Raw genomic sequence first — 19,394 nt, 5'->3', positions numbered from 1 at the left:
TACGACAAAAACGAATCTAATGAGACATTCAGATTATGGTATGACTATCTAATTGATGAGAACAACGTCTTAGTGTGATGACAGTATAGGTTATCATATGCTATCATTATGAATGAAAAAAAGAGTTTCAAAAGGCATTATACATATATTTTCAAAAGCACTAAATAGTTGTTTATATGTATTTGCTTCTATAGAAGCACTTTTTATGTAATGGAGTAAAGAAACTTAAAAATTAGAGAAATTTAGGTTTTTAAAACGTCGGTTCTCTATCCAGTTTACAGGCCGGGCTCCAGATTCTCTTAAAAGATGAGATTGTTTTCTCTTTATGTGTTTCACGCTCGTTTATTTTAAAATTGGTGTACCCTAAGTCCATTTTTGAAAAAAATGAGATATCACGTAATTCATAATTCATAAGTGACAGATATGTTAACCTATAAGTTTCTCGAAACAAAAGAAAAAATGGACTTACACCACTTTCAAAATAAACGGTCCATATATACAATTTAACATTTTTTTACTTCAACCAAAATATATTTTTTATCCCTTTCTAAACAAATAAAATAACGTATTTACCTTTCTTTTCCAGTTTGTATTTTCTTTATTCAAATCCATAACTCCTGTGGAAAGCACAATGATATTTGCAGTAAAACACACGAAACATATCTATACCAGAATATTTCCAGAATACCTTATTAGAAAAAAGTGCTTGTTTATTCTGTAATAAAATAAAATACTGTAGCTACTATATATGCAATTGGCAGGATGTGTTTGAACCGCATTCAAAAGAAGAACTTTGTGAGGTAACAGAAATGAACAATGGAGACGTGATATCTAAAATGCATGCACACATACATATATGATATTAAGCTTGCAAATAAAACACAATATATTTCTATTGACAATCGGCATTGCTAACATATGTTTGAGTAATTATCGTTTAAGTGCAATTGCGAAATCTAGAATATTTTTTTACATTATTCTTAACGACAGTGTGCGCAATGTAAATATTAATAGAAATCTATAAATTTTTCTAAATGTAATTTTCTTTTACTTAAATTAATGTACTTGTTACATTGTGTCTCTCTGATTGAATTTGTCGAAAATTTGATTGCCCTATTTAAAAATCTACTGATATGCATTTTCCTCGTACGTATTAATTTTGATAATATTAAAAGTAATATCAAAAAGTAGCAGACACAAGTCAAATAGGCAAAAGTAGTAAATAATTGAACACTTTGTTTTTTTTTTGTCACAAAGAGAAATTATACATCAAATTTAAATTATCAGTTCATATGTGATTCAGGTTTTTATGAGAGATTCTACAAGAATAAATTTCGTCTAATAGAGATAGAGAATTTCAGCCAACATCATTTTGCAGTTTTTGCACTCTTTTTTTATTATTAAAAACTATTTATTAATTTCCTACAGTTTTGTTGGGTTGTATCAATTAATTGTATAAATAGTAGCAAATTGCCGTTTACTATTTTATTTTCACGTTTTTTTTAGCACGTAATTGTGTATATATATTTATATATATTTATATAAGTAGTGTTTGTTTTGTCATATTTCTAACTACAGATCGTTATAATTACAGGCGCCCATCGACGGGTAAAGAGGTCTGTCATATTACTTTTTTCAAGCATTCACGTTATATACTTAAAACGTTAAATATCAGAAAACATATGAAAATCTTCGGTTTTTACAATAAAATATCAACAATTTACATATATTGCCACTAATAGTAACAATTATACACGATGAGCAATTAAGTTTCCGCCTAAAGGAACAGAATAAAGATATAAAAGAAATCGCCAAAACGCTACTTCACAAACATATAACATCGCATTCCTACAAATTAAAATACGGTCTTATAATAAAAATATCATTCGAGTAAAATACTTTTAGCAACGTTGTAATACGACAGACCATTATTATTAGCTCGAATTTATATGCTTGTGTGATATAAACAAAATCCACTTCTTCGCATATTTAATAAGCTATATAATAGACATTGTTTATATATTTTGTTTTTAATATATAAACAGGGGATTTTTAATATCTTTAAAAATAAAATTAAAAATAAAATTTGTCGAGAAAAGATTACCCTATGACGTACCCGAATATAAGTAAACGTTCTTTCATTTACTTACTCTTTTTTTAAACCACATTCTTCGCCATCATTATCCACCAACTGTATATGTGCAATAATAATAAAATTAATGTTTTAATATTTAAAATAATATAAAATATAATAATAATAATAGTATAGAGCAGCCGTACTAATAGTAGTAGTGGCAATTGGAGCAGCAGCAGTAATAATATAGTAGCATTATCATAAATAATAGAATATAGTAGTAGTAATAGTACTAAAAGAATAATGTATAATTGACTAACAATAATAATAATAGTACAACAAATACACACCAAATAACGCTATATATAGGTAACAAATAGTAATAAGCAATATGAGTCGTGACAATATTAATCATTCGGCGATAGCAATCATATAATATGTATATAGTCATTTTTTTATAATAATATTTAACGGTTCTCTACAAAAATATATATATACATATATATGTATATATAAATTTGTGTAATGAGAACGTATAACTAATTGCAGTGATTCCAAAAAGAACACATCAATGAAAGTTATAAAAATTCTATTTAAAGCTGAAACACGAAGACAATAATTGATGCGATTGTCACAATACTACTGCTACTGCTGTGAATATAGTACTATTACTATTACTACCATTGCAGTTACTATTATTATTACAGTTATTATTAGAAATACTATTGTTGTTGTAAAATCGCGCACACTCTGAAAATACCAACAACTATTACCACTACTACTTCTAATCCTAAACTACTGTTTTACAATGCTGTTGATGATAATGATCCAGCTGCTGATGACGCTAATAACCAAAGTGGTAATAGCTATTGCGGTAATGATGTTTATGATAAAACTTGATTCTCCAGTACTCCATACTATGTTAATCATATAAAAAAAAAAAAAAAAAAAAAAAAAAAAAAACAAATTGGATGTAAAAACGTTTGAAAAATACACACACACAAATATATATATATATTGAAACTTTAATAAAACTTCAATATATTCACGTGAGAACACGCGATTATTTCATGCAAATGCTTTAGTTACATTGACAATAGAGACGTGTAACAAATAAAAATAATCATATAGCTGTAAAAGAGTACTAGAGAATTAAGACAATAACATAAGAGAGAAGCGTTTACTACTGTTTTTGAGACTTCGAAAGTTTTTTTTTTTTTTTTCTTTTTTAATAGTATATACGTTGCCTGTACGGCACTTTGGTGATGTTACACCAAAAACTTCGTTTCTTTTTAACACGAAAGAAATTGTAGCCTCATGTCTAATTTCGCAAACTTTGCCATTGTCAATTTACACATTACACACATACCCACATCTTTTAGTAGTTTTCTCTAAATTCACGATACTCTTTAGAGAAAAGTTATTCAGGATGAAAGAGAAGTTAATTGCAATTTTATCCTCTTTCTCTAGTCAATATTTTCTAAATCCTTGAAATGTTGAATTTTTAACAAGCCTACGTGTTAAGTGTCTCTTTCTCTAATACACGTTTTACTATTCACACAGACATTATCACGAATACATGAAAAATTCTCAGAGTTCAAAGATAAGTGGTCGTCGGCACGACTGGCAGTATGTATTGTGTTTTTTTTTCTCTTTTGACAGTTAACATTCTATTACAACAGCGCCTGGATCTCTCTCTCAGAAACCAGACAAAATGGGCCACGCTATCTTTGCTGAATAAAATCTGGCAACGATAGACTCTTGTGAATACTACTATTTATTTTCATGGGCTTTATCTTTATAACAAAGCTTTAACTGCAACGAAAGTAGATAATATACAATTTTTTTCGTACGTTGCGATAGTAGTAGTTTAAATTGCGTTTCGATTGATCAAACATAATCTTTCTAAACGTGAAAAGACTATCGACACGTAATTCATGTATGACTTTTCACGCTTCACAAGCAATATCTTATACATCTAATGATTGAAACTTGTCGTGAATAAAGCTAGATCATGATGATTTGTGCGATACCTATAAACAACAGTTTTCTATTTTGTCGCACAAGCTTCGCCATGACCTCGCATCATCGACAAATCGACCAATATACATAGAGCTTCTTCTTATCGCCAATACATGAGGGCGACATGGTCATGTGTAACTTCAATTTGTATGTACGATCCTAATCGGTAAGTAATTCAGTTTCTTATTGTTCAGATAAACAGGGGACTTTATCCTGCCGCTTATCTTCAGTTCATTCGATTGCGAACATATGAAATTGCAATAATTCTAACTTTCGTTCGCTAATTGCTCTCATTTTTCTTTTTTTATTTCTTAACTTTTTCTGTGACGTGAGCAAGAAAAAGTGCATCGTGCGTCCTGAGACATGCATTATTGTTTATAGCAGACTGATTTGAGTACAGACATGTATATATATGTACGTATATGGAGTCACATACATACATACATACACAGACAGAAAGAGAGAATCAATGTAGATTTGTTAATATCATCTCTCACGCATACATCCATAACGAAACAATACCATTCCTTTATATGCAGCTCGCGTCTGCGATCGATTAGCTAGAATCTCACTCGACGACGACACACATGTTTTTCTTCAGTCAAAAATTGAAACATTACATAATTTAAGTGTCACTTCTCCAAGTATGTCTTTTAGTAATATGTAATCAGCGCTCGTAATTAACTTTCATGTTGCCATTCTTAAATATATTCACATACATCTGATATTATTTAATAATGGAAATGCTTAATAAAAGTTGTCGCCTGCACAAAGACGAGAAGTTTATGCTGTTATCAACTAAAGAATAGAGATAGGTGCGTATAATATAACTTTCCTACAAGTTCTTCCTTCCGATATAGCACAAAAATCAGATTTTTATTTTAAGTGATCTATTTAACCGCTAGATGATTATATAAGCACGTGATTTCGTAGGTAAACGAATTCCAATGACACTGTGTGCTCTTTCTCTTGAGAAACAGAATAGCACGTTAGTCTCTTGCCCTTATTTTTCAACAGGATTATATCAAAGATTTAATCAAAGAAAAATGTTTGTTTTTCCACAAATGGAAGAGAGTAAGTATATATATATTTTTCACCGTCACGTATATTCTCACTCGTTCACTCGTTTTGCTGATTCACTTCTTCCTTATTGTTATCACTGTCTTGTTGATTCACATTGGACTTGTTACTTCCAGATTGTGTTCCAGATGGGCCATCATTTATCTTGTCATTGTGACTATCGGATTTATCACTTGAATCAATTTTGACGTTTCCTAGACAAGGGAAATAGTCGTTTCTCTTTTTCATTACTCATATATGCAGATCATATTTACAGACGTTTAACTTTTATATTCACGTATGTATCTATGGTTTTTACAAACCTTGTGACGAATAATATTGTTGTTGCATCTTCATGTTGCGTTGCTGCTGCTGCTGTTGTTGTTGATGTAAATTCGGTCGATGACGATTAATTTGAGTCTGTTGTTGCTGCTGTGTCGGCATACAGGTAGGCTGCTGTTGTGATGGATTATTCGGATTTGGGCCGGGTGCAAATGGTACTACGGGTCTTTGTATTGGAGGCGGATAACGTTGCTGTGAGGGTTGAATACCGGCACGAGGCGGCATGCCCATTCCGCGAACATTCTGTTGTAAGACCTGTAAAGTTGTACAAAAGCAAATTGTACATAATAATTTTATTGGAAAAATTAATGTTTATATCTCTTTTCTTTACATGATTGTACACTATGCGAGATGTTTCAAAACTTAGAACTAAAAAAAAAAAAACTAAAAAATATTTTTGTTGACATATAATGTAAGAGAAGTTATAATACTTATATATATTTTATTTATACTCGTATGTGACACTAGATTCAATATCAGTACATACTTAAATCAAACTTTACTACTACTGAAGAGAAACACATATATGTTTAATTAAACTCGCTAAGTGTTGCATGCATGATATATAAATGATAACTACAATGAATAAATAATGGTACATACGTAGTTATTGTAGCTGCTTACCAGAGCAGACTGACTAACGCCCTGATATTGTTGGTATTTATGATGTTGTGTAGGACTAGGCTGTGGTTGTTGCGACGAAGATTGTTGTTTGCAATTTCTCGACTTGGGTGATGGTATTTGAGGAGCTGTTAATTAAAACATTGTTCCAATAAAGTTTTAGGAAAATTGCATTTAACTTGTCAAGTAAACATCAAGTTGTCAAACAAATTTAAGACTGTTTAATTTAAGAATTATATAATTTTCATATTTTAAAAGGAACTTTCTTCTCTCTCTCTTTCTCAAAAACACAATTTTTAGTGATTAAAAAAATTAAAGTTATTTATTTACATTCAGCTACTTTTGAAATTAACTTACTTGAGCTAAACACCGATGCAAGTACATCTTGCTGATTTCCTGATGGGCTCTTTAACTGTCTAGGTTGTTCTTGCGGTTGATGCTTGCTAAGAAAGGTAGGTGCTGCGTTGCCTGGTCCTGGTAAACCACCAGTGGGATTGCGAAATTGTTGAGCTGCCGCAGCTATTTGCAATCCTGAACTAGACAAAAAACTGGGACCATAGTTTTGCAAACCGACAGGAGTGGCACTACCCGTTGCCAAACTTTGACTGTGTTGGCCAAATCCTTGCAAGCCGTAATGAGTTCCAGTTTGTTGAGTGGCACCGCCGGATTGATAAAAGCCCGTTTGTGATCCAGGAAATACATCTAAAAATATATCGAGATGCAAATATTCATTTACGTCTCGACGACAGTGCTCAAAACACTGTGATGCATATTACATTACATATACACGATTAATAATCATAATTTACCGGCAGATGTAGCGCTGTAATAACTATTGGCAGACGCTTGAACGTTTGGACCAGGTCTCTGCACTAACTGCGAATTGCCCATGTAGCTGCCGCTTACACCGAGCACTTGATTCGGATCGTACGGTATGTATGTCAACTAAGAGATAAATTATTTTTATTAGTATGCTTATATGCTGTTTCTGTGTACAATGAAACAAGCTTATAGAGTGAAATCATACCTGATTGGGTTGAGGAGCGGATGGGGTTTGAAAATGCGGAGCTTTAGTTCCAATAGCTCCGATCGGTTGAGACGACGGTTTGACACTTGCTGACATCAGTGAATTCGATGATGAACTGATAAGTACCGTGTTGGGATTGTTACTGAGTTGTTGATTTTGTCCGAATGGAGGAGCAGCTGCCGCGGTCTATTAGAGAAACTCAAGATTAAGCTATTCCTATTACTTATCTAAACTCAAAAAATAATACATATTATTCTCTTGTTGGAATGTAACTATATATTCCTTTGTTTTAAATAAATATAATGCGAATAAACAATAAAAAAAAAACAATTAAGACGTACAATGCGATACTGAGACAAGTTGCTTTGATACATCTCTGGTGTGGGAGCATTCGGCGCATGAGGAGGCGGCGGAGGCGGTTGCTGTAAATACATATTCTGCTGGCTGAACGAGCTTTGGAGGGACGGAGCGTACGGTGCATACTGAGTAAATGGCGATCGACTTTGATCTAATTGAAACGCTCCGTATAAACCGCCTGCTTGAGCCGGTAATTGTCCCGAGCTATTGAACAGCACCGCCGGTGGCGACGGTATAGCCGACATGCCGCCATATTGCGCGGCTTGTGAACCAGGATACTGTGGAAACTCCTGAAAATAAGACAGAAAATTGTTTCTCAACATTCGGCCATTTTTAGTCAACTCATAAAAAATAATAAGAATATAAACGTACTTGATAGTTAATGTGGGAAGGTTGACCAGTTGAATTGAATGGAGGTGGGCTTAGAGGACCTTGGAGACTAACTGGAGGATGACCGATAGGACTCTGACCAGCTCCGATAGGACTTGGTCCTGGTACAGTGGATCCAGGTTGCGTACCACTGCTACCCGAAGATTGTTGCTGCGGCTTCACCTGCGGGGGAACCAGCTGCGCATCAGGCAAAGAGTCAGCATCTTCCCACAAGGGACATTGTGTTTCAATATTTAGTACTATATATTACATCACATGTCAACAGTCATTTTCAACAAACATTCATTGATTTTAAGTAAGAAAAATCGCTTTTAAATATAAAATCTGGTGAAAACGAATAAACGTTATATAAATATCATTTCTCAATCATATATATTATTTAATTTTCTCTAATTAATACTAGGAAAGCTAATTACTTCAATAATAATAAAGATATAAAGGCAACTATAGTAACAATAATTAAAATAATCCCAATGACACATAATAATAAAGATACTTAAGAAGAAATAATGATTTCAGCTGATACTCATTTTGAAAAGTGACTTAAGCCGGTGATATTTATAGTCAAATCTTATATCTAAGAGATCGTCTTAAGTGTATCTTAAGATGCTATATAAGCCGTCTTATTTGACTACATCTGAAGACAAACATAAAACAATCTTAACCGTGAAATCAAATCATGATATTCCGGCTTTTGAGTATCAACATTTGATTAAAAAAAAAGATGCTAACCACTTACCCCGTTCTCATTTTCACCACACTTATTAGACAGAATTTATTAAACAAAGAAGAGTAAAAAAAAAAGCGATTAATGTAACAATAATAGTAGTGCAATTAAACAAACAGAAACATTCTGTTGCATGCACAATGACAACAAATATTCGCGAAATGAATTCTCACCTTGCAGACGTTCGTGGACGTGGTAATTTCACTCTTCATATTGTTCTGATTGTATTGCTGATGCGGACTGTAGCTATCGTCGACATCACCGCTTTCGAACGCCTGTGGAAAGCTCGTTGCGCTACTAACCACGCTGCTCCCATCTTCGTGTTCAACAACGGTCGGCATTGGAGGCGCATTCTCCCAAACTTTCTTCACAGATGCAATCTTGAGATTGAGCTCCGCGGTCGACGGCGATATCGTACTCTGGCCACCGGCCATATGCATGGAGCGCGTCATGCCTAAACTCTTGCTTTTGTCTTCCGTTAACTGCGAAAGATCAGAATCGAACGTGAAGTCTAACTTCATGTCGGCATTATCCTCGTTCTTGTTGAACGACAGAGGCATTTGAATGGGTTCTTGATTCTTGTCTTTAATCAATTCATTTGCTTTATTAGAAAACGCAACAGAGAGCGCCTGTTGCTGAACTTGATTGTTCTCTTCTTCAATTTCTGAGCGTTTCTCGGCTCGTTGCTGCGTCTTGATGTGATTTGAGAACTTTGATTTGACCGCCAGATCCGTCGGCCCGGATGTCTTGGTGGTTTTTGAATAATTCGTATTTTCGAAGATCAAAGTCTGTACGGGAGGTGAAGACACATCGGATACAGTCTTTTCCGTTAGAGTCTCCTTCAAATTTTTTCCCATTTTTTCGCCACTCGGCGAATTTCGTTGGCTACTCTGTCCCGAGTTAGCCTCGTTACCTTCATGGCTGTGATCATTTTGAGTTGCTAAGCCAGACATCAGTTGGATGTCCGTAGGAACTGCAGACGGAGAATTTGAGCGTAATTGGCTAGTGAAAGGCTTGTCCCATGCGTTGACCGTAGGAGGGGGTGCAGGACTGTTGGACGAATCCTTGACAAAATTATTACCGGAATTACCGAGTTTATTCATATCGCTCGCATCACTTCCGCCTATTTGCTGTTGCTGTTGTTTAAAAGACTGTAGACGTTGGAATCGCGGAGCGAGTTTTGGATTTCTTGAATTTCTATTATCGTACTGCTTCTGCGGTATATTCGCCGGTTGGGGGATATTTTGGCCAAGCAAGGGTGGTATATTTTGCACCTGCTGCAAAACTTGCTGCGATCCATTTGACTTCGACTTTGAACGGTCGCGTTCGCGATCCTTTTCTTTGTCTCGCTTGATAGGTTTTGCTTCTTCCTTTTGATTATGTCTCGACTCCTTTACGTTCTTCTTTGAACGTACTTCCTGGAAACCGTCGGCGTCCACTTTATCCTCTGACGTGGCATTTGCAGCGTCCTCGGTGCAGCTGTTCGTTTCGTTCTCCGAAACTTCCATTAATTTCTTTTCTTTTATCTGAGACTTTTTATTCAGATCGTTCAGCGCTTGATTCACCAAGTTTGGATCGGTCAGCTTGATCTCATCGATACGATTGACCATACTGTCTTTGTTATTCGATTTATTTGAGACTGCGCCACTGTTGGTCGCGCTCTGACTTCTAGATCTCCCACCGTTCTGTATTTGTGCATTTTGCATCAAAGGCGGTATGCCGTCGGCATGATTCTTCTGAGTATTAAATCCGGCATTCTGTAGATTTCGTTTTTCCGCCCCCGGGGCGCGCGACGCCGGATTGGAAGACTTGGAATTTTTCTCTCGTTGTTCTCTTGTATTCGACGACTGTTCGCTTCTGCGGGAATGCGTATTTGCGCCAATGGCGTTCACACCTTGAATGGCTCGTCCGCTGAAATGCTTGTTACGAGTATTACGAGATTCTTTATGATCTTCGATGTGCTCCTCGCTGTTCTCGGATGTGGTTTCCCAATCTTCGTTGCCTACATCCGATTGAGACTGCTTCGTTACGGTGCTGCTGCTGCCGCGTGAACGATTGTCCCTTCCTCTTCTACTCCCACTACGAGTTCTCTTAGAACGCGATTCTTCTTTTCGCATTTGTGTTTTCTGGGAGACGTTGGCGATTTGACTCGCGTGATTCGCCTCTTGCTTATTAATGGACTGAGTCTGTTGACTCGGAGACTTGTTACGTCTGCCTGTGATACCTGCCGTGAGAGCTTGTTGCTTGGCAATCATCTTGTCATCGGTAGGCTCAACCGGAGCGGCCTGCGAGAGGTTTACTTCTTTCTCCGAAGTCGGTGTCGGTGGATTTTGTCGCGCTGCATTTTGTTGCTGATGCTTCTCGTCCAAAGTACGTTCCGACGAGAACGGACTTTTACTGGACGGTGGTCCGTAGCCTTCCATGCGACTGCTTGTTGCCGTGTTTCGTAGACGGAAACCACCTCTTCCACGACGAGATGGCTCACCTGACGGTGCGAAAGCCTCGTGACTTGGTTTTCCATCGTACGCTCTTTTCTCGTTACGTGTTTGAGGGTATTCCGTGTTTCGTTTATCGTCTCGTCTCGATACCTCGCGATTGCGCTCGTCCTTCTCAACTTTCTGGGACGGCTTTGGCGAGCGAGCCGAACGCTTATCCTCCTTTCCGGACTCAGTGGAACCAGATACTTCATCAGCACTGTTCTCAGAATCAGTGTGGCCGTAAGAGCTACTTTTGGCAGACAATCCGGACTTACTTGAAGGTCGTGGACCACCTCTTCGACCTCTAGGCTCTGGACCACGCCAACCGCGAGTATAGACGCTGTAAGTCCCTCCCCACTGACGACCACCGCGAGACTCGCGAACTCTAGAACTGGAGCCGCTGCTCGTTCTATTACGCGTGCTTTTCTCACGTTTTTCATCTTTACCTTGTTCTTTAACGTCTTCGGAAACAGCTTCCTCGCGTTTCTCCAAGACTTGCTTTTCCGATGAGCTTTGTTTGATCTCATCACTTTCCTTGCCATCCTTAGTCGTCTCTACCATCTTTTCTTCTTCCTTCTCAAACGTTGGTGATATTGCATCAGCCCATGCCTTTGGTGAGTTATCACCCCTTTCAATCTGTCTACTTTCAGGGGTACGATCCGTTTTTCTGTTCCACGCGTCTGTATCTTTCTTTGTCTCGGCAGAAGTTTCTTTTAGCTGATCTTTCTTATCTTGAAGATCAGAACTGCCTCTCTTCAGTTGCGTCAAACTGCGCTTTTCATTCTTCAATTCGTCCGCCTCGATCTTTTCTTTTGTAACGGGACCAGGCGGTTGCCTCCTGTCTCTCTCTCTTTCCCTAGTCTCTTCATGATACAATTCTCTTTTCTTTTCTTCATAATCCGACACTTCGTTCACCCAGGAATTACAATCACGTAATTTATGCAAATCGTCATCGCGCAGAGACGTCTTCGATTCTCGAGAAGCGCGACTGTCGCGCGAGTCTGGTCTTTGCGGCCGTTCGCTGCGCTCTTCTTTCGGAGCATCACGGCGGCTTTCAAGTTGTCCCACGTTACGTTCGTCGCGCCACTCTGAACTTTCAGTGCGCTCTCTTTGTTCGCGCTCTCGCTCGTCGAAAGAATCCTACAAACAGTAAAAAATTTTGTTTCAAATCGAACACATTGGCGCGAATGAAAGTCAGTCGACATAAATATATTGCAAAATGAAAAGTTTATCTAGAAATATTATACACAAACAATTAATATATTGTTTAAGATTCTTACTTTTGAGTAATTATCGTAATCTTTCTTCTCCTTGTTATCGCGATCGCGCACATCTCGGACGTCCCGTGCGTCACGGCTGGTAGGACGGGAATCTTTGATGTCGCGACCATCTCGGCTGTCACGAACATCGCGATTCTCTCTGATGTCTCGACTATCTCTCGAGTCGAGAGGTTCTTTCGAATCGCGTTCCTTGTCATCAAAATGTCTTTCGCGTTCCCAGGAATCGCGAGAATGTCTATCATCATATTCATAATCTCTGAAGTTGCGGTTGTACTCGTCGTAGTAACCTGACTTGCGATTGTCGTAAGATCGGTGTGAAGAATGACGGTAACGGTCATCTCTCGATGGTGGAGCGCCACTGCGATGATCCCGAGAAGGAGGTCGTTCATCGTCCAGTGGTGCCGATGTATCGGAATCGGTTCTGTTGCGACGTTGTGGCGGTACGGATTGCTTCATACTGCTATCTACTGACACAAATTTCATTAAACGCGTGATATTAAGTATAAAAAATTAAAATAATTTACGTATACATTTAATAATAGTAATATCACAAAGAAAATGATGAACCAAATATAACGTTACGTTAATAAAACTTACTCAATGAGTTGTAATTATGAACCCATCTACCGGGATCGTATTGTTGAGAGAACGGAACAGACTGAGAAGCAGGTCTTTCCGCGTTTGGCGAAATTCGATTGAAATTCGCGTTGCTTCTTTCCGCCTGTTGTTTTTGAAATCTAGGCGGCAAGTTATTCTGAAAGTGACGTGAGAATGCTGGTTGCTCGCGATCTCTCGATTCTCTTTGGTCGCGATCGCGATCGCGTTCTCTTTCGCGTTCACTACGAACAGAGTCCTGTTGGCGCAGAAAATTTTGTCGCTCGTTCTGACGAAAGTCCGGCAGTGCTTGATCTCTGCCTTCTCTGAGATTGTCGCGAGATTCACGTCCAGATGCAACAATCTTCTCATCTTTTCCCTCGGACGAAGTACGAGATCTTTCTCGTTCTCTTTCCCGTTCTCTGTTCTCTCGCTCTCTATTCTCTTTTTCTCTTTCCCATTCAGGTATTGGAAGAGGTACAGGCGGAACGCTGATCAAGCTTTTAGTCTCGCCAGATTGTGTGCGCTCTTCGTCCTTGTGCTTAGCTTGTTTTTCTTTCAGCTTCTGTTCCAGATCTTGTAATTTCTTAGCTGCCGCTTGTTTCGTAGATTCTTGGAAACGTTTCTCTTCTTCCTCTTTGCGTTGTCGTGCACGTTCGACAACGGATGCAAGATCAGACTTGAGTCTACGTCTTTCGCTCCACGTTTCGTCGTCATCGACACCTGTACAAAAATATGATATAGCGTAATTAATTTAATTATATTATATATCGCGTTGTAAGTATAAATTATTGTAATAAAACTGTACTAACCTCTTAAAGAGTGCAATTGTGATTGAGTAGAATAACCACCACTGCTCGCGCCATTCGATCCACGATAATCGCGATTTAAATTAGATTGAGTCCAAGGACGATGCGGAGGATCCCGAAGTGCATCTTTCGAATCTCTATTATCTCGACTGTCTCGAGGCTTTTCCTTTTCTTCTGCGGAATTATCATCTTTTTTCTCCTTAACATCTTTCTTTTCGTCATTTTTTGGCGGTTCTGGTTCAGGTTCATCGTCGCTAAAGGCCAATTTTTGGTTATAATCAATATCATCGTGCGCGGCCCATCCTGCGTCACGTGAAATATCATCCATACGAGTAAGATCTTCTTCCTTTATAATAGGTCTGGTCAGTATTTCCTCCTCAGCTACGCGCTCACGTTGAGGAGGTGGAAATCGATCCAAGGAATGATTAAATCTAGGTCTTGGACTATTGGATCCGGAATTCGATGAAAATTGCGAAGGAAATCCACCAGAAAAATTTTGTCTATACATCTAAAAACATTCATACACATTTGTTATCGCAAGTTCACAACATCTATGTAAAACATGATTGTAAAGGATTATATAATAATACACTTACAGGATTGTTTAATGATACACTTACAAACGGCGGGATAATTCCTCGATAATGATGCATATTTGGCCCAATTTGAGAGCCGGAAGAAGGCGCAGAACCTTGATTGTTTATAGCATTATGCTGGCCTGCCGGGCCCGCGCCCATGTTGGGCGATTGGCCCAAGTTCTGCCGCCCTCCACCGGGTCCCTCTTGGATATGACCGCCTGAAACAGGTATATTTAACGGGAGGCCCTGGCCCCCCGGAGTATTCCCACTTCCGGGACCAGCAGCTGGTGTTGTTGGCGCTGCTCCACTTGCTGTACGACTTCCACCTTGGATCCAACTTCCTTCGGCTGCAAAAGTTTGATCATAAAATCATCAATTTTTGATGATTTCTAACTCAAAAACAATTTTACGATGTATTGTACAGCAAGAAACTTACTTTGTGGACGTAAGCTTGGTCCTGGACCATATTGCGCATTTAATTCTCGGTTTGATTGTTGTTGATTTCCCGGCGCCCCACCTACGTAATTTATTTAAGTAGTTTATATAATTAAATAACGTACTGCAAACACTTCGATATTTATAATATAATTAGAACAACATCAACTGACAAAGAAAAAACCGAATATTTAATGAGGTATGTATGTGATAAGCATGACACATACATGCTCGCACGCAATTCTTTTATAAGCTGTGCGCAAATTTCTTATATGTATATACAAGAACATGCTTTACGGAGATAGTGCGTTGGATATAGCAAAAAAACTAGATAACAAACATATTTATACGTAAAAGATAAAGTGCTTTAATATATACAAACCAAATTATCTTTGTCAATCTAAAATAAATAAGTATAAATTACGTAACGTATAGAATATCATTATCAAGTATTAGAGTTATAAAAATTTTTTATCGATTCAAGTATAAAAGTGAAAATATTGTTTTATTCTGCCTCATTAGTTAAAAAAATGTTCATATTACTTTTTCCCTGCATTTAAAATACATATTCAGTAAAAAACACTAATTAAATTTTTTTAAAAATATAAATTATTATAATAAAAATAATATTTAACTTCTCACGATGTAAAAAAACAGACTTTAAAGATATGCAAAAATTGATATAAAACAAAAAATATTAAAAAATGTATTCAAACTACTGCAATGCTAATTAACAGTTAGTATCTACAAATGTACATAATGAAAATCAACATTAATATAATCAGATCTTCTAATTCTATGACTAAATTGTCTACAATGATTATGACAGGATATCGGCATGTGCGCGCGCGCTTTTGAAAATAATTTTATTCCTTTCCTTTTTTTTTACTATATATCTTTGACCAAATAAACTCTGTTATGATGAATAAATATGAACTTTTTAAATAGAATTTCATGTAAAATCAATAGTAGTGATATAAAAAATAGTGTTAGTTTTGATTACGCAAAAATTTTCTTTTTTTTTTTTTTTATCAATGTATATAGTTGTAGAAATTAATCTATTTAAGTGTTTTTCATCATTACTTTTAAAGAAGACTTATATAACTAAACAATCTTTTATAAAAATTCAATGTATAGATAACACTCTGTATCTATATTTTGAAGCATAAGTTATACTAGAGATTTATTGCCGACTCAAGAATCCGCATGCATCGCGTATTCTTTGTATACTTTAATGCTTCATTACTAGCAAACATATTTGTACACATATATGCAATTTTCACTTCTTCCTGATATAACTCGTAAAAAATAGAAAATGCAATCTGAAAAATCACGATGGGGAGAAGCACAGAGAGCACTACTGACAAAGTGATAAGAACTTGAATCTAGCAGCAACAGGCAAGCAGCACCCCACCTGAGTGGTTGTGGGAATACGGCTGTTGCTGTAGTAACGATTGGTGGACTGCGACTGAGATTGCATTGGATGTTGTTGAGGACTGTTGAGTCTGGCTCTGAGTGGAGACGGAGACAGAAGGCTGTCCACTGAGACTGGGAAACTCGTGTTGGAACTGCGGGGACTGGTGGGCGAGGAAACTCAGTCCAAGGGCACCTCTTCCCCCTTTCGCACCCCCCACGAGCCCCGCGTAACCAACCACAGCTGCCACAATGGGCGTACCTATCAATTAATTGCGCTATCCAAACGACACCACTCCGCTCACACTTTTAGCGTCCAGAAATGGATGTTAAAAAGATATATATACGTACATATTAAGTACTGCAGACTAGGTGAAAAAAAGTAGCGTTACAATTATACTATTACCCTGATTTTGATATTTATGCCATCTTTTATCGATCCAACTCTGGACATTCTTTCAAATTAGATATATATGTATATATTTAGATCTTTAAACACTTTTTACATTATTTTACTAAAATACATGCCCGCTTCTGGATAAATGAGTTTAAAAATGAATGAATGGAATGGATAGTGTGTGAAAATAAGGGAGGATATAGTTAACTTAAAAGCCTTAACATTCTATCAATGCTACATGCTAAGAGCGTTAGTTTAATAACACACATACATAGCCTACATACCATCTCCTGATCTGCTCATAATCGCGCTCCATGATGATTTGTTGCTTGTTTGATCCAAAAAAGGAGTTTGTGACACATTTTGTTGTCCCGGTAATAACGATTGTAGGGATGTTGAAACAGTAGTCCCTGTCGTGCATTGTGCTGTTGATGAGACAGTCTGCAGAAAAAATATTGCTTATTTACATTCATCATTATACATCACACAATAATACTTACTTAGTATTTTGTCAAATATATATTTTTATCAAAACAATAATTGTGACAATATTTTAAAAAAATAGCAAGTTGCAAAGTAAACCAAATCACTACTCACAGTAGTATTATCAAGTGAAGTAGCTACTGTGGTAGTAGTAGTGGTCGACGATGTCGAGTCCTTAGTAGTAGCCCAACCACTTCCTCCACTTGGCACAAGACTGACAGCTGGATCACTGCTGCTGGTTTCACTTTTTAGACTGGGCAGATTAGCAGGAGGACGCCGTGCCGAAGGCACCTTTCCAAGACTTTGCATTCCATGTTTGCGAGGTAAAGTATTTTTTTGCTGATGCGGTTCCAAAGATTCACCCTACATTTAAATAATCGATGAAAATATTCAGCTGTTTAGTTTGCACCGTAAAACAACTTTTCTCAAACTATTTTTTATATATATGTGCGTAGCATCTTTATACAAAAATAGTTTTACATAAAATGTTCAAATACACAATTGTATAGTGCACATTGATTGATATAATCTATTATTTAACATCAAAGAATCATAAAAAGTTATTGTTTTTCATTGAATATACTATAATATCAAAAACTACATCTACAATAAAATTAATAATAATATCACATTATGATCACATTTGTTTTATTATTGAGAAACTCAACAGAAATTCTGAAGCACAAAATAGACTATAGAACTAAGAATAATAATAAAAAGTAATAAAAATGTTGGACAACTCTACTTACCCTACTCACCCGATACAAGCTATTGATATCTAGTGATTGGAACTTGGATTTTCCTTTCTCCCCCTTCGACACAATCCCTGACAGAGTAGACATGCTGTCTGCACGCAACCATTTAGTACCACTCAGACCCAAAGAACGAACCCTTTGTCTGTAATAAAAACAAACTCCTTTTTTGGATTTCTTTTATTAGTTTATTCTGTAAAAATCATCAAGAGCAACTGATTGATAAATAATAAAAGAAAGCCAAAATAAACACATTATATTCAAACACAGTAGTTTTTTTTCCAGATATGTTTCAAAAAATATATATCACATTAAAAAAGCCTAATTTATTGTTAAATACACATTTATAGTGACTTTTTAATGATACAAATGTTTTATTTTAACTGCTTGACTGCTCTCAACTATATGTATACACACTACACTTAGAAATATATCAAATATGTGTATTAATCTCAATTTATTTCCCGTGATAATGCTCAAGTCAAACAAATGGGTACACGATATGTATATTACTTTGTGAACAAAATAAGCGGTCAAAAATAGCAATCCGAAAAGAAGCTTTGTTTGTAGTTGCTGTCAAAATAACCGTCGCGGTAACAAAAAGACCAAAGAAAAGGCAACAGAGAAATATCTTCTAATTGTTCCGCAATAAAAGTGTCTAACGCGACATTATTATTGCTTAATGTATACAAATGTGAAAGTCGAGGAAGAGAATCAAGGTATTACGCGGCTGTAAGGGACCCAACCCCTCGAGCGTGCAATGTCAAAAATTGAGAGCGAGTGCTCAAAACAACAAGCGCACCGTGTATCCAAATACGCACAATCGTCCCTCGAATTATAACCCGTGTTGGGAGCAGCCGCGGGTACGCGAACGATAATCCACGCGGAGTCGTTTCGATCGTCTCGATAACGGTACCTCCGTCGAAAGAAAGCATTCGCGGCGAGGCCTATCGGGAGGGGAAGGGATTTTTCCTTGTCGCGAGAACACAGCGGAACACATCCACGTAGAGAATTCGCGGCACGGGCAACAGTAGATTCGCAAAATAAGGACTTACCTTGGTCCGTCCAAATGGGTTACCAATTCACAACAGGGTTAACTCCCAGTTAAATTAGATTAACGCGCCGATTGCCACGGATCGCGACCACGGAACGTACCGCGCCTACGGGACACAAGAAACTTCTTTTCTACAATTCGTCCAAGATGGCGAATGCGACTTTCGGGGCCCTTCCTCCGCCGCGATCAATACAATTACGTCACGCTTGCCGAGGATAGAACCGTTTTCACAGACGTGACACTCGTCGGCGAAATTCGCCGTCACCGATGCGGCACTTCGTCGCACGTTTCTTCTTCACCGCCTTATGCGATTTTTTTCCTTCCGCACCAAGTCCGCCACCGATCGACTCGTACAACACGCGATGCGATCGACGTAAGTTGCTTTTTCCGGGATAGAGAGACTGCCTCGCAGAATCCTTATTCCCGTTTTCCTGTCTCTTTTCGTTGCGCGCGCGACAGAACAACGAACAGAGTAGAACACACATGTAAATAGTACGTGTTCA

General features: G+C 37.3%; 1 protein-coding gene and 1 long non-coding RNA gene across 10 annotated transcripts; one reads left to right on the top strand and one right to left on the bottom strand.

The window, feature by feature from the left end:
• The first annotated feature begins 562 nt into the window (after positions 1–562).
• LOC109857212 lies at positions 563–3,037 on the top strand. The gene is made up of 2 exons (XR_002250473.1): positions 563–800; positions 1,595–3,037. It is a non-coding gene; the product is annotated as an uncharacterized LOC109857212 (long non-coding RNA).
• A 42-nt stretch (positions 3,038–3,079) lies between these two features.
• Positions 3,080–19,361, bottom strand: LOC109857211 (protein PRRC2C-like). Of its 9 annotated transcripts, none has more exons than XM_020433329.1 (19): positions 18,893–19,361; positions 17,835–17,982; positions 17,200–17,448; positions 16,887–17,043; positions 16,207–16,449; positions 14,794–14,874; positions 14,376–14,704; positions 13,783–14,287; positions 12,974–13,693; positions 12,377–12,843; positions 8,793–12,236; positions 7,875–8,069; positions 7,487–7,792; positions 7,146–7,331; positions 6,928–7,063; positions 6,476–6,820; positions 6,101–6,246; positions 5,479–5,752; positions 3,080–5,370 (listed from the first exon to the last, which is right to left on the bottom strand). In XM_020433329.1, the coding sequence occupies exons 2-19, from the start codon at positions 17,925–17,927 to the stop codon at positions 5,216–5,218; spliced, it is 8,031 nt and encodes a 2,676-aa protein (XP_020288918.1). In that variant the 5' UTR covers positions 17,928–17,982; positions 18,893–19,361; the 3' UTR covers positions 3,080–5,215. The 9 variants fall into 9 exon arrangements, with proteins under 9 accessions (XP_020288918.1, XP_020288922.1, XP_020288921.1 ...); XM_020433333.1 differs by having other exon boundaries at positions 6,122–6,246; XM_020433332.1 differs by having other exon boundaries at positions 7,875–8,054.
• Between the last annotated feature and the right edge of the window lie 33 nt (positions 19,362–19,394).

Source organism: Pseudomyrmex gracilis, unplaced genomic scaffold, assembly GCF_002006095.1.
Source record: "Pseudomyrmex gracilis isolate BER0280 unplaced genomic scaffold, ASM200609v1 scaffold_150, whole genome shotgun sequence".
NCBI lineage: Eukaryota > Metazoa > Arthropoda > Insecta > Hymenoptera > Formicidae > Pseudomyrmex > Pseudomyrmex gracilis.
This window is presented reverse-complemented; position numbering and strand designations above follow the sequence as displayed.